The 24,192-nt window shown below is 42.7% G+C and overlaps 1 protein-coding gene across 3 annotated transcripts in view; it reads left to right on the top strand.

The window, feature by feature from the left end:
- Window positions 1–24,192, top strand: part of pcca (propionyl-CoA carboxylase subunit alpha) — a 139,935-nt gene that overhangs the window by 26,786 nt on the left and 88,957 nt on the right. For all 3 annotated transcript variants that reach the window (XM_077613364.1, XM_077613363.1, XM_077613365.1), the window contains 2 exons: window positions 3,216–3,329; window positions 8,669–8,722. In XM_077613364.1, the coding sequence (XP_077469490.1) occupies window positions 3,216–3,329; window positions 8,669–8,722 (168 nt within the window). The remainder of the gene's footprint in view (window positions 1–3,215; window positions 3,330–8,668; window positions 8,723–24,192) is intronic.

The raw sequence follows: 24,192 nt of genomic DNA, 5'->3' as shown, positions 1-24,192 counted from the left end.
GAATTTAGCTTGCCAGTATGTGACTTTTTATACGTTTATATTACTTATTTATGTATTTTTTTGCTGGGAAAACACACTTTGTGGAGTAGCACCACCAATTTCGTTATACGCAGCTGTATATGATGACAATAAAGGCTTTTGATTTGATTTAAAGTTTGTTATATTATGAGCACATCCGTCATGTCTCTTTCTCTCTCTCCTATCAGCGAACTCCCCAGTGTATTGAATAATGTCTCATTTTATTATTAACCACTAGTTATTTGTTACTCTGTTAGTAGATGGTGAATTACAAAATGTTTTTCCTTTGTAATATCCTGTTTTTAGGTGTGTTTTTTTTCAGAGTGGGAACAAATTATTTTGTATTTAGTTCATTTCTATGGGAAATGTTGATTTGAGATATGAGTAAATCGACATACGAGCTCAGTCCCGGAATGCATTAAGATCGTATCTAAAGGTATGACTAATTCGTTCTACGGTCCTCAAAAAAAAAACTACCAACTAAACCCTTTATAAATTATTATTATTTATAAATTAAAGTGTCCCACTTTTGTAGGAAAGATGGGAGAAACAGACAAAAATAATAATTATCAATGTATTAAAATTAATAACTATGCAGAAACATGTTCTATTCACACCGAACAGTAAGGAGGAAGCTAACGTTAGCAAACGAACACATAAACACACATCTGAACAACCTACATTTTGAATTTAAAACAGCATAGCACTAAATAGAACTTTCAAGGACTCTCTCCACTCCATCACTCAGTACAGAGAGGCCACGCCAAGGAGTCGTCACTTTTAACGCTTCCTTCGGCTTCAATAGTGATGCCAGTCGGTGGGTTATGGTGGCTGTATTGCTTTGAAATGTCAATCAGCTGCACGCCACTTATCTTTGGTTTTCCATGAATAACAGCGGCCCGCTTATTCATTTCATCTGCACCAATAATTTTAAATAAAGAACTCAGTGACGCCAAACGGTCAAAAGTAAGTTGTTGTTGTGGAAGGTTCAATCTGGAAGCAAAACAGGGGACTATTTTAAAATAAAACAACGGATACAGGAATTGCATTTCCGTTTGGGGAATTTTACAACTTGGATCTTGTTTACGTGTGTTGAGACGGTCATTTGCTTATAAAAATGTTTTCGTAACCTGAAAATTTCATCCCTAGAGGCATTCGTGAGTGTAGGTATGGCTCTAATTCAAACAAAACAAAATCATTACAGTTCTTAAAATGCCAGATATTCTGATATTGCCACTTTATTTCATGCATTAATCCATATAGTCATCCCATGAATTAATCAGCATTTTATGAAAAAATATACACCTATGGTGTTTTTATCTTATAGAAGTATAATACTTCAAAATTTTAAATGACGAAAATAGTGTCCAAGTCGATTTTTTTACTCTCACCTATATTTTTGTCTTTAAACATCTTTTTTCTTTGAGTGAAGTTCTGTTTATTTTATTTTTTTCTATTAAAGTGAGGGTTTGATTGAAAAATATTTTAAGTGAAGAGACTTTGGGGATTTTATAATAAAGATAAACCTCCATACTTGTGTGTTTTGAATTACAAATGTTGCAACTTTTTATACATATGATAGGCTAGTAATAGTGTACTAGCCAGTGCTCGCAAACTGTTTCTGTAGCAAGATGCACAAGCAAATATATTTTGTTGATATAATAGCAGTTTTATCAACCCACAATGGCTGAAGGAGGAGGAGAAATGGATTTGGTTGGAGATTTACTGTCAAAGTCATTTTCAACACGGACTTTTCAAGAAAGTTGGACATCACTAAGAAAGGTCGGACAACTCCAAAGCTAGCAAGCCTGTCACAACCGGGAATGGACATTTTCAGCCCTAAATCGAATATAAACTTGTGCCAGAAATACGAGAGAACAGACTTGACTTTCAGCATTAGCTTCGCTGGCGATAGGAAAAAACTTCTGGATGGAACTGAAACACACAGATAATCTGTGAGTAACGCAAATCTTCTTGAGGAAATAAATGAGGATGGATTTTGGGTACAAAAGGTGGCTTTATTCCTAAATATTTCAATTTTCTGTCATGTCATGTTCATGTCGCAGCCGTAGCTGTTGTAAAGGTTTTATAGCCATTAAATAGTTTTTGAGGGTTGATTTAGACATAGCACTACTGAAGGCCTAGGTGTGTAATGCACGGCCGGCCACTGCCTTATACAAGTATTGATTGGTATGTTGTACACCAGTGGTGCTCAAACTTTTTGCCCCAAAATCCACTTTTCAGGTAGTCAAACTCCCACGATCTACCTTTTTTTCCAGGCTCCTGACAAAGCTAAGCAGTTGTGTGTTGTTATAGCTCACAATAGATTCTGTTGCAGGATTTAGCAACATGTATTGGAGTGAGAGGTAACCAGGGTGAAAACCCACTCCCGATTCTTGCACTAGCTTTTGCCAAATTCATAATAGCGTTGCTAAGGGAAGCAACAGACTGACAAATCGTATTGTCCTGCAATCTACCACTAGTACCTTCGCAATCTACTGGTAGTTCACAATCTATGTATTGAGAAGTGGTGTGCCGTCAGGGCCTTCTCTGCTGGCCTAAGAAATATCTGAATCACAGACTGATGTTTTTTCTTAAGATTTTTCCCTTCAAAGTAACACATTTGTACTCCCTATTAAAACCATAAATATGGAGGTGAAAATTGAGATTGAGGGGGCGGCTTACACACGAGAAATTGTAAAATTCAACAATTCTACTGCAATTTTAGGGGTGCGGCTTATATTGCAGGTGGCTTATATGCGAGTAAATACGGTCAGTGACATTTTTGGGGGATTTCCGGAGTTTAGGGAGGTTGTCCGTAGTTTGTGCTGCATTTCCGGAGAAACTCCTGAAATTCCGGAGTGGTTGGCAGCCCTGAAACAGACAACCACTCATGCTAACAATCACTCTTACATTGGGTGGGAACCGAACCGATACTGCCCGCACCAAAGTCAGATAGAAGAACCACCGCAACATCGGGTGGCCTTTTTACGCTCATTCATTAATTTTCAACACCACTTAACCTTTTCAGAGTCATGGTATGCTGGAGCCTATACCAGCTGCCTTTGTTTGAAAGGCGGTAATTAGATTTTATTAATTTCTCTATGCTATTGTTTTTAGTATACAAATACTCTTGCCAAGACATGATTGTATTGTAGACCAGTGTGTACTGCTCTTACACTGTTCTGTGTATCCAGGTACATGTCAAGATGGCCGATGAAGCCGTGTGTGTTGGCCTTGCCCCTACAAGTCAGAGCTACCTCAACATGGATGCTATTCTGAATGCTGTCAGAGACACTAAATCCCAAGCTGTAAGCATTTCCGGTTAAAACTGCCTATTAGGGGTTGGGGAAAAACCTGACATTGCAATTTTTGTTATTTTTGTGTGTGATATATTGCGCTATTAGGGGATAGGGAGGGAGATGGATGGGGTGAACAGGATGAGGAAGAGCGAGAGAGGTGCCCACTGCACCTAATTCTCAGAAAACCAACCAGCATTTATGATATACAATCTCTTGAGGCGGTGCAGTTGAGCAGTCAGTCGTTGGTGTGTTCAAAAATCTGGTTGTCTGATGTTGAGTTTACACACAACTATTTTATACAAACTTTTTTGTGTCTAGGATTCACCCATCTTTTGAAAAACTAAACTAATATCTTGTATGACCACAGTTTCAAGCCACATGTGGCTCTTTCGATGGGTGCATCTGGCTCTTCGGTAACCTGTGAGCTAAAATTTGGAAACCGCTGGTGACAGAGCTGAGATATTTTGTCTACAGCTGCTTTAATCTCCTTTTTTGCATTAGACTCCTCTGGAATGCATACTCTTATTGATTAGCAACCGCATAAGAATATTGTCAAAAGTATTCGTTTTTTCTACTTTAAACATGGTGAAATTACTAAAAAAAAGACACCCAGTTACATGTATTTTGACTTATAAATTCGAAGTATGGCTCTCAAGGAATAAATATGAATTGTTTAAGGCTCTCTTCGTCAAAAATGTTCCCGACCCCTGCTCTAACTGCTTCATATCGATGTGGCATGGAGTCAACCAACTTGCAGCACTTTTCAGCTGTTATCCCAGTATAAGATTTCTTAAGAACATTCTACAATTCTTTTACATTTCTTGGGATACTAGTGAGTTTTTCCTCGGGAGGCACCTTCCTGATGTAGGGGCGCCTGCTAACAGTCAGGCGAGCAGTGGGTGGGTTGCTAACTAGGATGCTTTAACAATGAAAAACACTATTATTTTTCTGCACGTTCTTTCATTTATTTTATATTCGCCCTCTCCCCCAACCTTTACGCCGTGGCCGGATGATTCGCCTAAAGACGTTTCGCCGACGGACGTTTGACAGACGGACATGTCGCCGAATGGACGTTCCACCGAACGGTCATTCGGCCGAACAGCCGTTCGGCCGAACGGAGGTTCGGCCGAATGGAGGTTCGGCCGAATGGAGGTTCGGCCGAATGGAGGTTCGGCCGAATGGAGGTTCGGCCGAATGGAGGTTCGGCCGAACGGAGGTTTCGCGCGCTCGCCCCGCCCCCGGATCGTGTGTGTACAAGTTTTGCAACCTTGGCCCGCGGGCCATATACGCCCCGTTAGGATTTTTAATCCGGCCCGCCGAGTAGGTAAATCATATCCCTACGGTCATCGGATGGGTTTCTCCCCGGGAACAGTGCTTCGTGGGCGGATTTTAATGACACATGCTGAGTTTCATTATCGAGCTCCATATATTTCCTGAGTTTGAGCACTTTAAAAATCGGCGGGGGTTCCCCCCGAGCCTTCCCGAGAATAGTGCGCCTTGAGCGGACTGGGTTGGACGACGCCCCACTGAATTTCTGCAGCTCCAGAAATTTTTCAAAATCCATCTTCAAATAGCGTTTAATGATTAAATACAAATACTAGTATTTGTATATACAATACTAGTATTGTATTTTATACTAGTATTTTATTTAAAAGAAGACAAAGGAAATTCACATATTCTTCGTGTATACAGACTAGATGTCCGATGCGCGTTGTGAGGCAACGGAGCTCGACGTCGTCGCTTGTCGGCCATTTTAAGAACAGAGCCATATGCCAAACGGCTCAAAATGCTCTCAAATTCGGTCAAATCCAGCCGAAAACAGTGTTTAATGATTAAATACAAATACTAGTATTTGTATTTGCGACATCAAATGTCGGATAGGCACTGGGGAAACACACCGTTGATGTGTGTGGTGCTCATACTTTGAAAAATTTATGGAGTTCGGGATTTCAGCGGGGCATCAGCCAACCCAATCCGCTCGTGTCACTATCCTTGTTTACGCTCGGGAAAAAACGCCGCCGATGTGTGTGGTGCTCACGCTTAGAAAAAAAATATGGTGCTCAGGATTCCAGCGGGGCATGTGTCACCCCTGTCCGCCCACAGAGCACTGTGCTCGGTGAAAAACCCCTCCGATGTGTGTGGGGCTCAAATTTGAAAAATTTCTGGAGCTGCAGAAATTCAGCGGGGCGTCGTCCAACCCAGAGCTCAAACTCTGGAAATATATGGAGCTCGATAATGAAACTCAGCATGCGTCATTAAAATCCGCCCACGAAGCACTGTTTTCGGGGAGAAACCCCTCCGATGACCGTAGGGATATGATTTACCTACTCGGCGGGCCGGATTAAAAATCCTAACGGGCCGTATATGGCCCGCGGGCCGAGGTTGCAAAACTTGTACACACACGATCGGGGGCGGGGCGAGCGCGCGAATCCCGTTTCAGCGAAACCTCCGTTCGACCGAATGACAAATCGGTGGAACGTCCATTCGGCGACCTGTCCGTCTGTCAAACGTCCGTCGGCGAAACGTCTTTAGGCAAATCAGCCGAGTACCCCTTTACGCCACAAATGGTTGACTTTGTGCGTCCAAGCACGATTACTACATGCCCACACATCGTTGGGTCATCCGCAATATGAAACTGCTAATCTTTTGTTGGTATTGGTTATGTGCTGCCAAATAGTGGAGGGGAATGGAAGTGTAGCCACCAAAAACATGTTAAGATTGTTTAAGACAGATTTTGAATTTTTGTGTTTTTATATAGATACAGTAATACCTCAATTAGCGTGGTTAATGGGGGGTCGGACCCCCCGCGAAAAGTGAAAATTTGCAAAGAAGGGTCACCCCTATTAAATAAAAAAATAATTATTCAGTGCTGAGTGTTAGTAGCAAAAGTGGCTTCTGGTTACGAGTTTCAGCATGGATTTTCACATTTTTATGAACTTAAAAAAAAATATGAAAAAAAAAACATTTCTTCAGTACTGAGTCCTAGTAGCAAGCGGAAGTCAGCAGATTTGCTTCCACTTGCGAGTTTCAGCATGGATTTTCACATTTTTATGAACTTAAAAATAAAAAATAAAAATGAGCCACATCATGATCACTGTTCCCTCTAAGCTGCGCGCGTGCGCAATTACGCACTACTCTCGTCTTCTCTGCGCAGCAGCAATCCTATGGCGCGCAGTAAAAAAAAAACGGACTTTTTATTTATTTATTTATTTATTTTTTACCCCTTTCTTCATGATGGCGCCGTTTAAGCGGCAGCCAGTGGCAGTAGCTCTGTCCACTTATGTTTTTCGTGTTTTACAGCATGTTTTACATGAAAAATTAGAGGGAACATTGACATGCACCTGCTTGTGGCAGGTGTGATACTGGTGTGCCTATAGCGAGCAATGATGATGTCGTGACCGGATGATTCGCCTAAAGACGTTTCGCCGACGGACGTTTGACAGACGGACAGGTCTCCGAATGAACGTTCGTTCAAACAGCGTTTAATGATTAAATACAAATACTAGTATTTGTATTTAATCATTAAACGCTGTTTTCAGCTGGATTTGACCGAATTTGAGAGCATTTTGAGCCGTTTGGCGAATGGACGTATATGGACATTTTTTTGCCTCCATCGCGACATCATCGCGACATTTTACCGAGGAATTCACTTCCCTGGGCTCGGTTTTAATATCCAAAGAGCTCCAGTATTTGTATTTAATCATTAAATGCTGTTTTCGGCTGGATTTGACCGAATTTGAGAGCATTTTGAGCCGTTTGGCGAATGGACGTATATAGACGTTTTTTTGCCTCCATCGCGATATCATCACGACATTTTACCGAGGAATTCACTTCCCTGGGCTCGGTTCTAATGTCCAAAGAGCTCCAGTATTTGTATTTAATCATTAAATGCTGTTTTAGGATGGATTTGACCCGATTGCTGTCATTTTACGGCTCGGTTCTGCTACATCTGCCCGCCCAAGAGTGCTTATTCCCGGGCTGCCATTGATGGTAGACTAACATTGATTTTTACTATAATTTGGACAACACCGGCGGCGGGCCGGATTAAAAATCCTAACGGGCCGTATATGGCCCGCGGGCCGAGGTTGAAAAACTTGTACACACACGATCCGGGGGCGGGGCGAGCGCGCGAATCCCGTTTCGGCGAAACCTCCGTTCGGCCGAATGAACGTTCGGCGGAACGTCCATTCGGCGACCTGCCCGTCTGTCAAACGTCCGTCGGCGAAACGTCTTTAGGCGAATCATCCGAGTACCGATGATGTCGCTCACACTGGTACTCAGTGCGCTCAGGGAGGTTGACTTTCTGCTCAGACCAACGAAAAATTAGAGGGAACATTGATCATGATATATCATATATATCTATGCACATGCACATACAGTGGTACCTCGAGATACGAGCTTAATTTGTTCCGGGACTGAGCTCGTATGTCGATATTCTCGTAACTGTAATGAACGTTTCCCATTGAAATGAACTAAAAACAAATTAATTCGTTCCAACCCTTTGAAAAAACACCAAAAACAGTATATTGGATTGGAAAAAAATGTTTTATTTCTTCTAATCGCCATCTATTAACAAAGTAACACATAACTAGTGGTTTAATATCACAAAATGTGATCAATAGAACTAAAATTAGACGGATTTCGCGGAGGGTAGAGAGAGGGACATAGAGGGAGGCGCGGGAGACTTATTGCCCCGGTGAATCGTAATATAACATAAACACATTTAAATGAACTTGGATTACGATGCAGACACACTCAAAAATAAGTTTATTCTAACCTTACACTAAACGTAATTCAAATTTTGTTTTACATTTTTATACCTTTTGTTCTTCCGGCCGGGTTGGCTGTTTGCCCCGCCTACACCCTGACTTTCTCTATCGATGGGCTGTTTGCTTTTGTATTCCCTTCAAAATATTCCGAAAATGATGCACACAAATGTCCTCACAATAGGATAACGCAGGACCACTTGCCAACGAGAAGTAATATATACTCCTCGTACTAGCGATCACTACGCCATTCGCGCTGAGTGACGGAAAAAAAAAACACTGAAAAAAATGCAACTTCTCCGCCCAGTGCTCGTAGACATCTGTTATACATGAAAGAGATGCGGCAAAAAAGACAGTGCGCTACAATGATAAACAGCCTCTCATGTCTTAGCCGCCTGGCTTTCTCGTATCTCAAATTTTTTCTTGTATCTAGAGAAAATTATTTGCTCGAAATTTTACTCGTATCTCGAAATGCTCATATGTCGGGGTGCTCGTATGTCGAGGTACCACTGTACATTGATTAGAACAATTTTGCATTGTTTTGAACTATGATAGAATGATTTTCTCTTTTTTTTGGTCAAGGTTCACCCAGGATATGGCTTCCTCTCTGAAAACAAAGAATTCGCAAAGAGATTAGTGAGTATAAAACCCTTGTTTGTAAAACATTACATTTTCTCTCTATATACCCACTACACACCAGGTGTGTCAAACATACGGCCCGCGGGCCGGAACCGACCCACAAGGAAGTTCGATCAGGCCCGCAGGATAATTTGAAAGTGAAAAAATGCATAAAAGAAATGGATGTATTTTTTTAAATTAAATGTATTTTAAAATATCCGCTAGTCGCATACTGTTTTGCGCCATCTGCTGCTTATTATGACGTTGTTTCTATCTTACCATTCTATCTAAGTTTATCCAATACGTAAAAGGTAACACGAGAGGAGATAAAACTCTAGACCAGGGGTCTCGAACTCAATTTACCTGGGGGCCGCTAGAGGCCGAGTCTGGGTGAGACTGGGCCGCATCAGGATTTCCACAAGAAAAGCACTGATAAAACTTTCCAACGTTATCAAATATCTTTATTTTTTAACAAAAAATAATGAATTAAAAAAATTAACTTAAAGATGAATAAAAAATAAATCAATCAGTAATATAAAACCAAATAATACTAATGAGCATACAGTAGATATACACTGGCTGGCTAAGTAGAGAAAATGAATTATTTTTATTCCGTTTCAAATGTCTGTATTAACAGCTCTTTAACCTTTAACTTTCTGAACTTGAATGGAACATTGAACATGAAATATTCTGAACACGGCTTCTTTTGCCTACTCCTTGCTGCTAGAGACCTGGCAGCGCTTCTTCTCACATAGTCACATTTGGCTTGAGGGAGGAAGCAGTGGAGACCCTCAGTAGAGCTTGAAGATGCTCATCAGTAAGTCTGGACCTGTACTTGGACTTATTGAAGTTCAAGGTGGAGAAGAGCTTCTCACACAAGTATGTGCTCCCAAAAAGGCACATGGTCCGCTTGAACCTTCGGGAAAGTTCAGGGAAGCTGGAGGTCATCTCTCTCAAAAATTGCCCAAGCTTGTCTGCTTCTCCACTCCTCCCTGAACTTGGCTTTGAGTGCAGAGTTGCACTGCAGGTCAATGAGCTCCATTTGAAGCTCAGGAGGGGCATCTTGCACATCAAAGGAGAAGGGGTCCGCAAAAATTTGAAATGTGGCTTTGTGTGTCTTGAAGTCTGCAAATCTGTGATCAAATTCCTCCTGTAGCTTCGAAATGGCCTCAACATACTTCTCACCACTGAATGGTGTGCCTGCATCCACGAGAGCCTTGCATGCTGGGAAATGGCAAAGGTTTGTCTGAGAGAGCTGGGCTTTCCATAACACAAGTTTAGTGCAGAATGCTCTCACGTTGTCATAGGCAGCACTGACAAGTTGCCCTTGGCCTTGTAGCTTCTTGTTCAGTACATTAAGCTCATGTGTGATATCAACAAGAAAAGCCAAGTCCATGAGCCATTTTGGATCACTTAGCACAGGATCAATCAACTCACAAACAGCGTAGCTAGCTTTGACTGCTGCATTACTGTCTTTGGTAGCCTTCTTGAAGAGATCCTGTTGCCTCAGAAGACGTGTTTTAAGACTGGCAACCTGGTTGGCTCTCTCATCTCCCTGGTATTTTTCGTACTCCTCAGCATGTCTCATAGTACAATTACGTTTCAAATTGTATTCCTTGTGCACCGCAACTTTTTCAGTGTAAATGAGACACGTCGGGGTGCCCCTGTGTTCAACAAAGAAATATTGCACTCCCCACTTTTCTTGAAACTGTCTGTGCTCATCACCGACTTTTCTCTTCACGGCAGGCTTTGAAAGAGACATCTCTGGGGCTCTGTAATATGTTTTTCCACTTGGAATGAGTCTCGGGTTGATCTTTCACATTCAGTCGCGCGGGTTTGTGGCGCATGTGCACTTTCGCTCTCCGTTTCAATCGCGGAGATGGCTACAGACACTGACACAGGCTGGATCACGGATCATAGCGCCTCATTCAGTTCTATGCTGAGAGCAGCGGAGGAGTGTGCGCGCCGAGCGGAGTGATCGGCCTCACGGCTTCTCCTCCGCCCAGCTGATTGGAGGAATGAATGAGTGAGTGAGCGAGGCACTGGACAGCCCGGCCGATGTCCCGCCCTCCAGAGCCGTATACCTCACCGTGATTGGTTCATTCAGCTCCGAACCAAAGTTCACTCTAATTTTTTGTTGGTCTGAGCAGAAAGACAACCTCCCTGAGCGCACTGAGTACCAGTGTGAGCGACATCATCGGTACTCGGATGATTCGCCTAAAGACGTTTTGCCGACGGACGTTTGACAGACGGGCAGGTCGCCGAATGGACGTTCCACCGAACGTTCATTCGGCCGAACGGAGGTTTCGCCGAAACGGGATTCGAACGCTCGCCCCGCCGGATCGTGTGTGTACAAGTTTTTCAACCTCGGCCCACGGGCCATATACGGCCCGTTAGGATTTTTAATCCGGCCCGCCGCCGGTGTTGTCCAAATTATAGTAAAAATCAATGTTCGTCTACCATCAATGGCAGTCCGGGAATAAGCACTCTTGGGCAGGCAGATGTAGCAGAACCGAGCCGTAAAATGACAGCAATCGGGTCAAATCCATCCTAAAACAGCATTTAATGATTAAATACAAATACTGGATGATATCGCGATGGAGGCAAAAAAACGTCTATAGACGTCCATTCGCCAAACGGCTCAAAATGCTCTCAAATTCGGTCAAATCCAGCTGAAAACAGCGTTTAATGATTAAATACAAATACTAATATTTGTATTTAATCATTAAACTAACAAATACTAGTACGACCTGTCCGTCTGTCAAACGTCCGTCGGCGAAACGTCTTTAGGCGAATCATCCGGTCACGACATCATCATTGCTCGCTATCGGCACACCAGTATCACACCTGCCACAAGCAGGTGCATGTCAATGTTCCCTCTAATTTTTCATGTAAAACATGCTGTAAAACAAGAAAAACACGAGTGGACAGAGCTACTGCCACTGGCTGCCACTTAAACGGCGCCATCATGTGGAAAGGGGTAAAAAAAAAAAAAAAAAAAAAAAAAAAAAAAAAAAAAAAAAAAAAAAAAAAAAAAAAAAAAAAAAAAATCGATCTTTCATATTAAGACGGGGGCCGCAAATTATCGTCCCGCGGGCCGCAGTTGGCCCGCGGGCCGCAAGTTTGAGACCCCTGCTCTAGACCATGTTTATTCTAACATCAAACATGCTTATAGAGCCACACCCCTCCCTCACCTTGCTGGATCCGACCATCTCTGCCTGTCCCTCACCCCCTCATACACCCCACTCCGGAGGCTAACAAGGCCACAAATAGGGATAATAAAAACATGGCTTGAGGACGCCCTTTCTCAGCTGCAAGACTGTTTTTCCCGCACTATTTGGGAACTTTTTGAACACCACAACCTCCAGGACTACACGGACACTGTACTTTCCTAGATCAAAAACTGCATTGACACTGTCACTGTTAATAAACGTATCTGGGTTTTTCCTAACCAAAAACCCTGGATGACCATTGAGACACAGGCACTCATTAAGCCAAGATGGCGGCGCGCACTGACGCTGCGGCTCTAAGCTCTCCAGTTCGGTGTCGTCCGTTATCTTACAGTCGCCAGGATTTACTCACTATCCGAAGGATATGCGATACATCCGATTTCTTAACACACTCTCCGGGATCTCCGTGGCTAGCCAGCCCACCAAAAGCACGTCGCAGGCGGCGAAGGGATAGGAAACAGAAGCGAGGCTGCCGGGGGGGGCTTGCTGCTAAGCTCAAACACCAACCACACCGAGCTCCGCTTCCAAGTATCCTTTTGACCAACGCCCGATCCATCACCCACAAAATGGATGAGTTGGAACTTCGTATTGCTACCAACAGCTTTGTTAGAAACTGTAATATTATTATCATCTCCGAAACGTGGCTACATCCGCATATCCCCGACGCGGCGGTATCGCTAGCTAGCCGAACGCTTTTTCGCAACGACCGTTCTAAAGTATTAACAGGCAAAAGCAAGGGCGGTGGACTGTGCATGTATGTACATAATGAATGGTGTTGCGACAGTAAAATTATTGACACTCACTGTTCCCCGGATTTAGAGTTATTAGCAATACGATGTAGGCCCTATTATCTTCCAAGAGAGCTTACCGTCGTCATAGCAACGGCTGTCTATATACCTCCGAATGCTAACGTTAACACGGCACTTAACCTCCTGCTAGCGGCTGTTAACAAACAACAGCTTGCTCACCCCGATGGAGTTTTTATTGTCGCTGGTGATTTCAACAAGGCGTGTTTAAAGACTGTTTTACCTAAGTTTATTCAATACGTAAATGGTAATACTAGAGGAGACAAAACTCTTGACCATGTCTATTCTAACATCAAACATGCTTACAAAGCCACTTCCCTACCCCACCTAGCTGGATCAGATCACCTCTGCCTATCTCTCACCCCCGCTTACACACCACTCCGGAGGCAAACAACGCCACAAATAAAGACAATAAAAACTTGGCCCGACAACGCACTCTCTCAGCTGCAGGACTGCTTTTCCCGCACCAACTGGGAACTTTTTGTACACGACAACCTCCAGGACTACACGGACTCTGTTCTTTCTTACATAAAAAACTGCATCGACAACGTCACTATAGATAAACGAATACGGGTTTTTCCTAACCAAAAACCCTGGATGACCAATGAGACACAGGCACTCATCAAATGCCGTAATTCCGCCTTTAGATCAGGGGACAAGATAAAATATAGCGCTGCCAGAGCTGAGCTGAAAAGAGGCATTAAAAAGGCCAAGGCAGCATATACCAAAAAAATTGAGGAGCACTTCACAGAAAATAACCCAAAGAAGATGTGGCAAGGAATACGACATATAACCAACTACAACAACAATACTATGTCTGTTAATGCAGATGCCTCACTAGCGGAGAATTTGAACCGTTTCTTTGCCCGCTTTGAGACTGACAAATCAGGCCCAGTCTCAACACCCCCACCACCACCCTGCAGCAATACACTGACGTTCCGGGAACAGGAAGTGAGACTGGTAATGCGGTCTGTGAACACCAGGAAGGCTGCGGGCCCTGACGGAGTACCTGGGAAGGTGCTCAAAGCCTGTGCTGACCAGCTGGCTGGAGTCTTCACAAATATTTTCAATTGTTCCCTGCAACTATCCATCATTCCATCTTGTCTGAAATCTGCCACCATCATCCCTGTCCCCAAAAAGCCAACCATTGGCAGCATGACTGATTATAGGCCTGTTGCCCTCACGCCTGTGATCATGAAGTGCTTTGAAAAGTTGGTAGCCCGCCATATCAGGAATACAATCTCTCCCTCAATTGACCCTCACCAGTTTGCTTACAGGGCAAACAGGTCCACTGATGATGCTATTGCCATTGCTCTTCACACAGCACTGAGCCATCTGGAACACCCTGGGAACTACGTGAGGATGCTCTTCATTGACTACAGCTCAGCCTTCAATACCATAAAACCGGACATTCTGACTAACAAACTCTCCCACCTTGGACTATCCTCTTCAATCTGCTGCTGGATAAAGGACTTCTTGACCAACCGCCCACAGACTGTTAGACTTGGTCCCCACCTCTCTTCCTCCATTACACTAAGCACTGGCTCCCCTCAAGGCTGTGTACTGAGTCCTCTTCTGTACTCCCTGTACACCTACGACTGTGCACCCACCCACCAGTCTAACGCCATCATCAAATTCGCTGACGACACCACTGTGGTCGGACTCATCTCAGGAGGGGATGAGTCGGCTTACAGAGATGAGGTCAACAATTTGTCTTCGTGGTGCTCGGTGAACAATCTCACACTGAACACCACGAAAACTAAAGAAATAATCTTGGACTTTCGCAAACACGGCACAGATCTGGCCCCACTCCTCATAAATGGAGTATGTGTAGACAGGGTCCAGTCCTTTAAATTCCTGGGGGTCCACGTCACGGACAAGCTCTCATGGTCTACAAACACCACGGCAGTGGTGAAGAAGGCTCAGACACGACTCCATTTCCTCAGGGTGCTCAGGAAGAACAACTTGGGCTCCAATCTTCTGAGAACCTTCTATAGAACCACTGTAGAGAGCATCCTGGCGTACGGCATCACAGTGTGGTACGCTGGAAGCACGGCGGCAGACAAAAAGGCCATGCAGAAAGTGATTAACACTGCCCAGAGGATTGTCGGCTGCTCTCTGCCCTCACTTGAAGACATTGCCAGCCCGCGTTACCTCAGCAGAGCCAAGCACATCATAGGGGACCCTTACCACCCTGGTCACAATCTGTTCCAGCTGCTGCCCTCTGGCAGACGCTATAGGTCCCACAAAGCTCGGACAAATAGGCTTAAGGATAGCTTTTTCCCCACATCCATCAGACATCTAAACTCGCGCTAACATACACACATTCCCTTCTGCGGCATATGAATAGATGTTTGGTTGGTGATCTGCCGCCTCCTAGCTGACTTGAAGGAAGGTAAGTGGCAGACAGTGTGCGGTAATCGAGAGGTAAGCGACCTGTATGTAATCGCGAGGTAAGCGACCTGTATCCACAACAGCGGAATGACAAATTTTTACAAGTCCGTAACTTACACTTATTTAGGTCTTTTGCCGACTAAACGTAGCTTATGGAGAAGCACCATCAATTTCGTCACACGCAGTTTCTGCGTGTGATGACAAGTAGGCTTTTTTTGTGTTGTGGTAATGACGACATGGCCTATGTCCGATTATTATTATTATTAAATGCCGTAACACCGCCTTCAGGTCAGGGGACAAGTTACAATATATCGCTGCCAGAGCAGACCTGAAGAGAGGCATTAAAAGGGCCAAGGCAGCATATACAAGGAAAATTGAGGAGCACTTCACAGAAAATAACCCAAAGAAGATATGGCAGGGAATACGACACATCACCAATTACAATGACAATAATAAGATGTCTGTTAACACAGATGCCTCATTAGCAGAGGAACTGAACCGTTTCTTTGCCAGCTTTGAGACTGACAAATCGGATTTCAGTCTCAACACATCCACCACCCTGCAGCAGTACACTGAAGCTTCAGAAACATGAAGTGAGACAGGTACTGCGGACTGTGAACATCACGAAGGCTGCTGGCCCTGACGGAGTACCTGGGAAGGTGCTCAAAGCCTGTGCTGACCAGCTGACTGGGGTTTTCACAAATATTTTCAATTGTTCCCTGCAACAATCCATCATCCCATCCTGCCTGAAATCTGCCACCATTATCTCTGTCCCTAAAAAGCTAACCATTGACAGCCTGAATGATTATGGGCCTGTTGCACTTACGCCTGTGATCATGAAGTGCTTTGAAAAGTTGGTCAACGCGGAAGGGTAGTCAACACGTAAGGGTAGTCAACACGTAAGGGTAGTCAACGCGGAAGGGTAGTCAACGCGGAAGGGTAGTCAACACGGAAGGGTAGTCAACACGGAAGGGTAGTCAACACGGATGGGTAGTCAACACGGATGGGTAGTCAACACGGATGGGTAGTCAACACGGATGGGTAGTCAACACGGATGGGTAGTCAACACGGATGGGTAGTCAACACGGATGGGTAGTCAACACGGATGGGTAGTCAACACGGATGGGTTGTCAACATGAATGGGCAGTCAACACGAATAATTGGTCACATAAATAAGTACCGTATTTACTCGCGTAGAAGCCGCCCACTGATTCTCATTTTTCACCTCCATATTCATGGTTTTAATAGGGAGTAGAAATGTCTTACTTTGAAGGGAAAATCCTAAGAAAAATCATCATACGTGGTATTTCTGAGATACTGTATGAATCAAAAGCATATTATTAGGGTCAATATCAAGTTAATATGCCTGTCTTTGTAAATGCAAAATATCACATTATTCAATTTGAAAAAAGAAATAAGTATATCTTGATGAGAACCTGATGCTTTTTAACGACATAAATTACAATTTTCCTACCAGAAGTTTAAGATGTGGTGGCCAAATTGCCTCTAATGTCGAAAAATCGAAATATCTCGATTTTTTTTCCCCGATGGTTCATATTACTGCAATAGTTGTCACCTTCGAACAAGAAAAAAAAAAGAAAAAAAATCAAAGCTGAATTTTGTTTTGTTTCATAATCACCAATGTAGAATCATTTCTGAAAGGGAGGGTCTTGTTTGCGTGTGCGGTCGATTGGTCGCCGGTCTTTTGGTCACCGGTCTTTTGGTCACCGGTCTTTTGGTCGCGGTCTTTAGGTCGCCCGGAAGTTTGGTCGTCGTCTTTTGGGTCGCCGGTCTTTGGGTCGTCTTTTAGTCGCCTGATCGGCTACTGCCATCTACTGTCAATTTATTAAATAGCAGATGGTATTTTTATTGAAGCAGTCCAATGAACCTTCATTCTCTCTGGAGAACTTGCAATGTTGAAATACTTTAGATTAGATGGTCATTTTTATCAAACAAATAAAAGTATTAGTATACTTTTAGTTAGACAGTATTTAGATCATTTCAACAGTATTTAGACTAAATACTGTTGAAACGATCTAAATATCTAATATCAAAATATCAATAAGAGCACTCATTTAACACATCAATAAGAGCACTCATTTAACACATCAATAAGAGCACTCATTTAACACATTGGCTGCTGCCATTGACTGACATAGGCGTCCAATGAACCTTCATTCTCTCTGGGAGAACTTGCAATGTTGAAATACTTTAGATTAGATGGTCATTTTTATCAAACATCAAAATATCAATAAGAGCACTCATTTAACACATCGGCTGCTGCCATTGACTGACATAGGCATCCAATGAACCTTCATTCTCTCTGGGAGAATGAATGGGCGAATCTCTCTTAAGGTAGAAAAATGGTTAAGAATGCCCAGAAAAGTGTTCCAAAAGCGGAGTAATAGTTTTTAAAACAGCATTTAATGATTAAATATAAATACTGGAGCTTTTCAGACATTAATTGGGGGTGATTTTCCCGGAGGAAAGACAGCTATAAACCTGGGCGCGACCAAATGCGACGACCATTTGCGAAAGGGCCTACATTTCACTAAAACGGGGTAAAATACGCACTTACTGATGAAATACAAATACTGGAGCTTTTCAGACATTCATTGGGGGTGATTTTCCCAGAGGAAAGACAGCTATAAACCTCGGCGCGACCAAATGCGACGACCATTTGCGAAAGGGCCTACATTTCACTAAAACGGGGTAAAATACGCACTTACTGATGAAATACAAATACCGGAGCTTATCAGACATGACTACTGGGCTCTGGGGGTGATTTTCCCGGGGAAAGACAGCGATAAAAGTCGGCGCGACCAAATGCAACGACCATTTGCGAAAGGGCCAACATTTCACTAAAACGGGGTAAAATACGCACTTATTGATGAAATACAAATACCGGAGCTTATCAGACATGACTACCGGGCTCTGGGGGTGATTTTCCCGGGGGAAAGACAGCGATAAAAGTCGACGCGACCAAATGCGACGATATGCGACCATTCGCAAAAGTGCCAAAAGTGCCAAAAATGCACAAAAATGCGGTAAAATCAGCACTTAGTGATGAAATACAAATACTGGCGCTAAAATGACAGTCGATGGCAGCAGCTGATGTGTTAAATGAGTGCTCTTATTTCTCCCAGAAAGATGAAGGTTCATTGGACGCCTATGACAGTCAATGGCAGCAGCCGATGTGTTAAATGAGTGCTCAGATTGATGTTTTGATATTAGATATTTAGATCGTTTAAACAGTATTTAAATCTTTTCAACAGTATTTAGACTCTAAATCAGGGGTCTCAAACTCGCGGCCCGCGGGCCAACTGCGGCCCGCGGGACGATAATTTGCGGCCCCCGTCTTAATATGAAAGATTAATGTTCGTGCGGCCCGTAAGATTGATATGAATGACACTTGTTGTGTTCGGAGCTGAATGAACCAATCACGGTGAGGTATACGGCTCTGGAGGGCGGGACATCGGCCGGGCTGTCCAGTGCCTCGCTCACTCACTCATTCATTCCTCCAATCAGCTGGGCGGAGGAGAAGCCGTGAAGCTGATCACTCCGCTCGGCGCGCACACTCCTCCGCTGCTCTCAGCATACAACTGAATGAGGCGCTATGATCCGTGATCCAGCCTGTGTCAGTGTAGCCATCTTCGCGAGCGAAACGGAGAAACGGAGAGTGAAAGTGCGCATGCTCCACAAACCCGCGCGACTGAACGTGAAAGATCAACCCGAGACTCATTCCAATTGGAAAAACATATTACAGAGCCCCAGAGATGTCTCTTTCAAAGCCTGGCGTGAAGAGAAAGGTCGTTGATGAGCACAGACACTTTCAAGAAAAGTGGGGCGTGCAATATTTCTTTGTTGAACACGGGAACTCCGACGTGTCTCATTTGCACTGAAAAAGTTGCGGTGCACAAGGAATACAATTTGAAACGTCATTATACTACGAGACATGCTGAGGAGTACGAAAAATACCAGGGAGATGAGAGAGCCAACCAGGTTGCCAGTCTTAAAACATGTCTTCTGAGGCAACAGGATTTCTTCAAGAAGGCTACCAAAGACAGTAATGCAGCAGTCGAAGCTAGCTACGCCGTTTGTGAGTTGATTGCTAAAGCAGGAAAGCCATTCACAGAAGGTGAATTTATCAAAAAGTGCATATTACAGGCTGCACATATTGTCTGTCCAGAAAAGAAAAGTCTGTTCAACCACATCAGCCTTTCTGCCAACACCGTGGCACAGCGCATTTCTCACCTGTCAAGCGACATTTATGATCAACTGTGTGAGAAAGCACAATGTTTCAGTGTATATTCAGTGGCTCTTGATGAGACCACAGACATCACAGACACTGCCCAGCTCGCAATATATATCCGTGGTGTTGATGACAATTTTAAAGTAATGGAGGAGTTGCTCACAGTAATTCCAATGCATGGCCAGACCACCGCAATGGAAATATTTCACCAACTGTGTGATGCCATTAAGAATGCCGGTTTGCCATGGAAGAGCTTTGTTGGAATAACAACCGATGGAGCCCCATCAATGACAGGGAGGAAGAATGGACTGGTAGCACTTGTTCAAAAAAAACTGGAAGAGGGGGGTGTGGAGGAGGCCATAGCTCTGCACTGCATTATACATCAGCAGGCCCTTTGCAGCAGATACCTGAAGTTTGACAATGTGATGTCTGTCGTTGTGAAATGCGTCAACCAAATCAGATCCAGGGGCTTAAAGCACAGAAGGTTCCGTGCTTTTTTAGAGGAAATGGAGTCAGAATATGGGGATGTGCTCTACTTCACTGAGGTACGTTGGCTCAGCAGGGGAAACGTGTTGAAGAGATTTTTTGAGTTGAGAGCAGAAGTAAAAGACTTCATGGAGATAGACGGGGTTGCTGTTCCTGTGCTAAGTGATCCCAAATGGCTCATGGACTTGGCTTTTCTTGTTGATATCACACATGAGCTTAATGTACTGAACAAGAAGCTACAAGGCCAGGGGCAACTTGTCAGTGCTGCCTATGACAACGTGAGAGCATTCTGCACTAAACTTGTGTTATGGAAAGCCCAGCTCTCTCAGACAAACCTTTGCCATTTCCCAGCATGCAAGGCTCTCGTGGATGCAGGCACACCATTCAGTGGTGAGAAGTATGTTGAGGCCATTTCGAAGCTACAGGAGGAATTTGATCACAGACTTCAAGACACACAAAGCCACATTTCAAATTTTTGCGGACCCCTTCTCCTTTGATGTGCAAGATGCCCCTCCTGAGCTTCAAATGGAGCTCATTGACCTGCAGTGCAACTCTGCACTCAAAGCCAAGTTCAGGGAGGTGAGTGGAGAAGCAGACAAGCTTGGGCAATTTTTGAGAGAGTTGACCCCCAGCTTCCCTGAACTTTCCCGAATGTTCAAGCGGACCATGTGCCTTTTTGGGAGCACATACTTGTGTGAGAAGCTCTTCTCCACCTTGAACTTCAATAAGTCCAAGTACAGGTCCAGACTTACTGATGAGCATCTTCAAGCTCTACTGAGGGTCTCCACTGCTTCCTCCCTCAAGCCAAATGTGACTCAGCTATGTGAGAAGAAGCGCTGCCAGGTCTCTAGCAGCAAGGAGTAGGCAAGAGAAGCCGTGTTCAGAATATTTCATATTCAATGTTCCATTCAAGTTCAGAAAGTTAAAGGTTAAAGAGCTGTTAATACAGACATTTGAAACAGAATAAAAATAATTCATTTTCTCTACTTAGGCAGCCAGTGTATATCTCTCATTATTATTATTTTATTTTTGTATTACTGATTGATTGATTTTTTATTCATCTTTAAGTTAATTTATCTAATTCATTATTTTTTGTAAAAAAATAAAGATATTTGATAACGTTGGAATGTTTTATCAGCGCTTTTCTTGTGGAAATCCTGATGCGGCCCAGTCTTACCCAGACTTGGCCTCTAGCGGCCCCCAGGTAAATTGAGTTTGAGACCCCTGCTCTAAATACTGTTGAAACGATCTAAATACTGTCTAACTAAAAGTATACTAATACTTTTATTTGTTTGATAAAAATGACCATCTAATCTAAAGTATTTAAACATTGCAAGTTCTCCCAGAGAGAATGAAGGTTCATTGGACGCCTATGTCAGTCAATGGCAGCAGTCGATGTGTTAAAATGAGCGCTCTTATTGATATTTTTATGTTTGATAAAAATGACCATCTAATCTAAAGTATTTCAACATTGCAAGTTCTCCCAGAGAGAATGGAGGTTCATTGGACGTCTATGACAGTCAATGGCAGCAGCTGATGTGTTAAATGAGTGCTCTTATTGATATTTTGATGTTTGATAAAAATGACCATCTAATCTAAAGAATTTCAACATTGCAAGTTCTCCCAGAGAGAATGAAGGTTCATTGGACGCCTATGACAGTCAATGGCAGCAGCTGATGTGTTAAATGAGTGCTCTTATTGATATTTTGATGCTTGATAAAAATGACCATCTAATCTAAAGTATTTCAACATTGCAAGTTCTCCCAGAGAGAATGAAGGTTCATTGGACACCTATGTCAGTCAATGGCAGCAGCCGATGTGTTAAATGAGTGCTCTTATTGATATTTTGATGTTTGATAAAAATGACCATCTAATCTAAAGTATTTCAACATTGCAAGTTCTCCCAGAGAGAATGAAGGTTCATTGGACACCTATGTCAGTCAATGGCAGCAGCCGATGTGTTAAATGAGTGCTCTTATTGATGTGTTAAATGAGTGCTCTTATTGATATTTTGATATTAGATATTTAGATCGTTTCAACAGTATTTAGAGTCTAAATACTGTTGAAACGATCTAAATACTGTCTAACTAAAAGTATACTAATACTTTTATTTGTTTGATAAAAATGAGCATCTAATCTAAAGTATTTAAACATTGCAAGTTCTCCAGAGAGAATGAAGGTTCATTGGACTGCTTCAATAAAAACACCATCTGCTATTTAATAAATTGACAGTAGATGGCAGTAGCCGATCAGGCGACCAAAAGACGACCCAAAGACCGCGACCAAAAGACCGGCGATCAATCGACCGCGTACCCTTGTTTGCATGTAGACAAATTCAAAAAGGAAGTAACGTAAGCACAACCAGGAAATATGCCCGTAGCGCTATACGTAGTGTTCACCAACTCTCTGGGTGCAATAATAGCAAACACATTACGTAGATATCAAAGTTTATATTTTAACGATCGACCGAAAGACCTTCTATCAGCCTTAACTATTGTGATGTGCTGACATGGTAACACTACGGTCAGAGCACGTTTAACTACGATAAGATGGCAGCGCCCCGAGAGAGCAATAGCTGACAGAAGTGTACTCACGTCTGGTCAGTCTGAGCACGTTTAACTACCGTAAGATGGCCGTGCCCCGAGCAAGCAATGACGGGAACGTGAGTTTTCACGTTTTATGCAAGGTACGGTTTATTTTTTCCTTGAATTATATTCATAGACGTCAAAATAAATTTTGTTTAGCGTTTTATCTTGTCTTTATTTTGAAATAAATGACCGCATCGTTATGGAGTTTCGTCTTCGTGACCTTGCATTTTCCTGGATGTCGTCTTTTATATAGCTGTACCCTCGATTCAGTCATCATTTTTTGTCCGACGAATCGCGCTTATATGCAATTAAATACGGTTATAAGAATGAATGGGACCTTTAATATTCTAACAAACGTATAGATTTAAGCAATGTTAAATTGTCTAGTCCCAATTCGTATTAACCCAAAACAAGTAAACAATTTTTTGTTCAAAGCGCTAAGGCGCCAGTGCGTCATGACTTCACAGCGCCGTTTTGTCGTGACTTCATCGTATAACGCGCCGTCAACTTGCAGTTTGGTACATTTCGCGTTTTTAAGCGCATATAAGCTGTACCCTCGATTCAGTCATATTTTTTTTTGTCCGACAGAAGTGGCTTATATGTGAGTAAATACAGGTATTCACTCACATATAAGCTGCCTGCGCGTATAAGTGACACCCTTAAATTTGCCTTAAAATTGTTGAATTGTACAATTTCTCGCGTATAAGCCGCCCCCTGATTCACAATTTTCACCTCCATATTTATGGTCTTAATAGGAAATACAAATGTTTTTACTTTGAAAGGAAAATGCTATCACATTTTATCCAAGATACAAGTTTTTCCTTGAATTATATTCATAGACGTCAAAATGAATTTAGTTTAACGTTTTATCTTTTTAGCTTTTCTCAATTTTTAAATTAATGACCGTAACGGTCGCATGACGTCATCGCGTCGTCCACTTGTAGTTTCGTGTATGTCGTGTTTTTATGCAGATATAAGCGGTACCCTCGATTCAATCATCATTTTTTTCTGACAAAAGCGGCTTATATGCGAGTAAATACAGTAATAAAAGAAATTTGAACTGTGAAATCAAATTTCTTTATGAACATAATAAGTACCGGAAATAGGAACACGAAAGAGATCTAACAAAATATTTTTAAAAAACTGGCAGAAAATACTTCAAAGCACAGACAAAACAAGGAACTACAGTTGAAGGAGAAAACAATCCGTGATCCAAGGGACATAGCTACAACTTTAAATGATTATTTTATAGACTTTGTTAAAGAACTGACATCTAAGATCCCTCAGATAGAATATCACCCACCAAAACAACTGAACACAATGAACCGATTCTTAATCTGCACATTGTTTCGCAGTCACAAATCGAGAAAGTGGTGATTTATTTCAAAAGCTCCAAAGCAAAAGATGCATTTAATATGGATGTAACATTTCTGAAATACCACAAATAATAGCTCTCATAGCTCCAATAACCACTATTGTAAACAAATCAATAAACACGAGTATCTTCCCTGAACCCTGGAAGTGCTTTATCATAACACCGGTCCTTAAATCAGGGAATCCCGCAATAACCAACAACTACAGGTGTGTCCCAGCTGGATCACATTAACAGCAGTCCATACACTCTAAACAGGCTGCAATTCAGCTTTAGAAAATATCATTCTACTGAAATTAGATTAGATTAGATTATAACTTTATTTAATCCCATATTCTGGAAATTCCCTTGGTTGCAGTA

The sequence above is a fragment of the Stigmatopora argus genome, chromosome 11, assembly GCF_051989625.1.
Source record: "Stigmatopora argus isolate UIUO_Sarg chromosome 11, RoL_Sarg_1.0, whole genome shotgun sequence".
Classification (NCBI taxonomy): Eukaryota; Metazoa; Chordata; class Actinopteri; order Syngnathiformes; family Syngnathidae; genus Stigmatopora; species Stigmatopora argus.
Note: the sequence above shows the minus strand (reverse complement) of the source record. Positions and strands in the feature narration are given on the sequence as shown.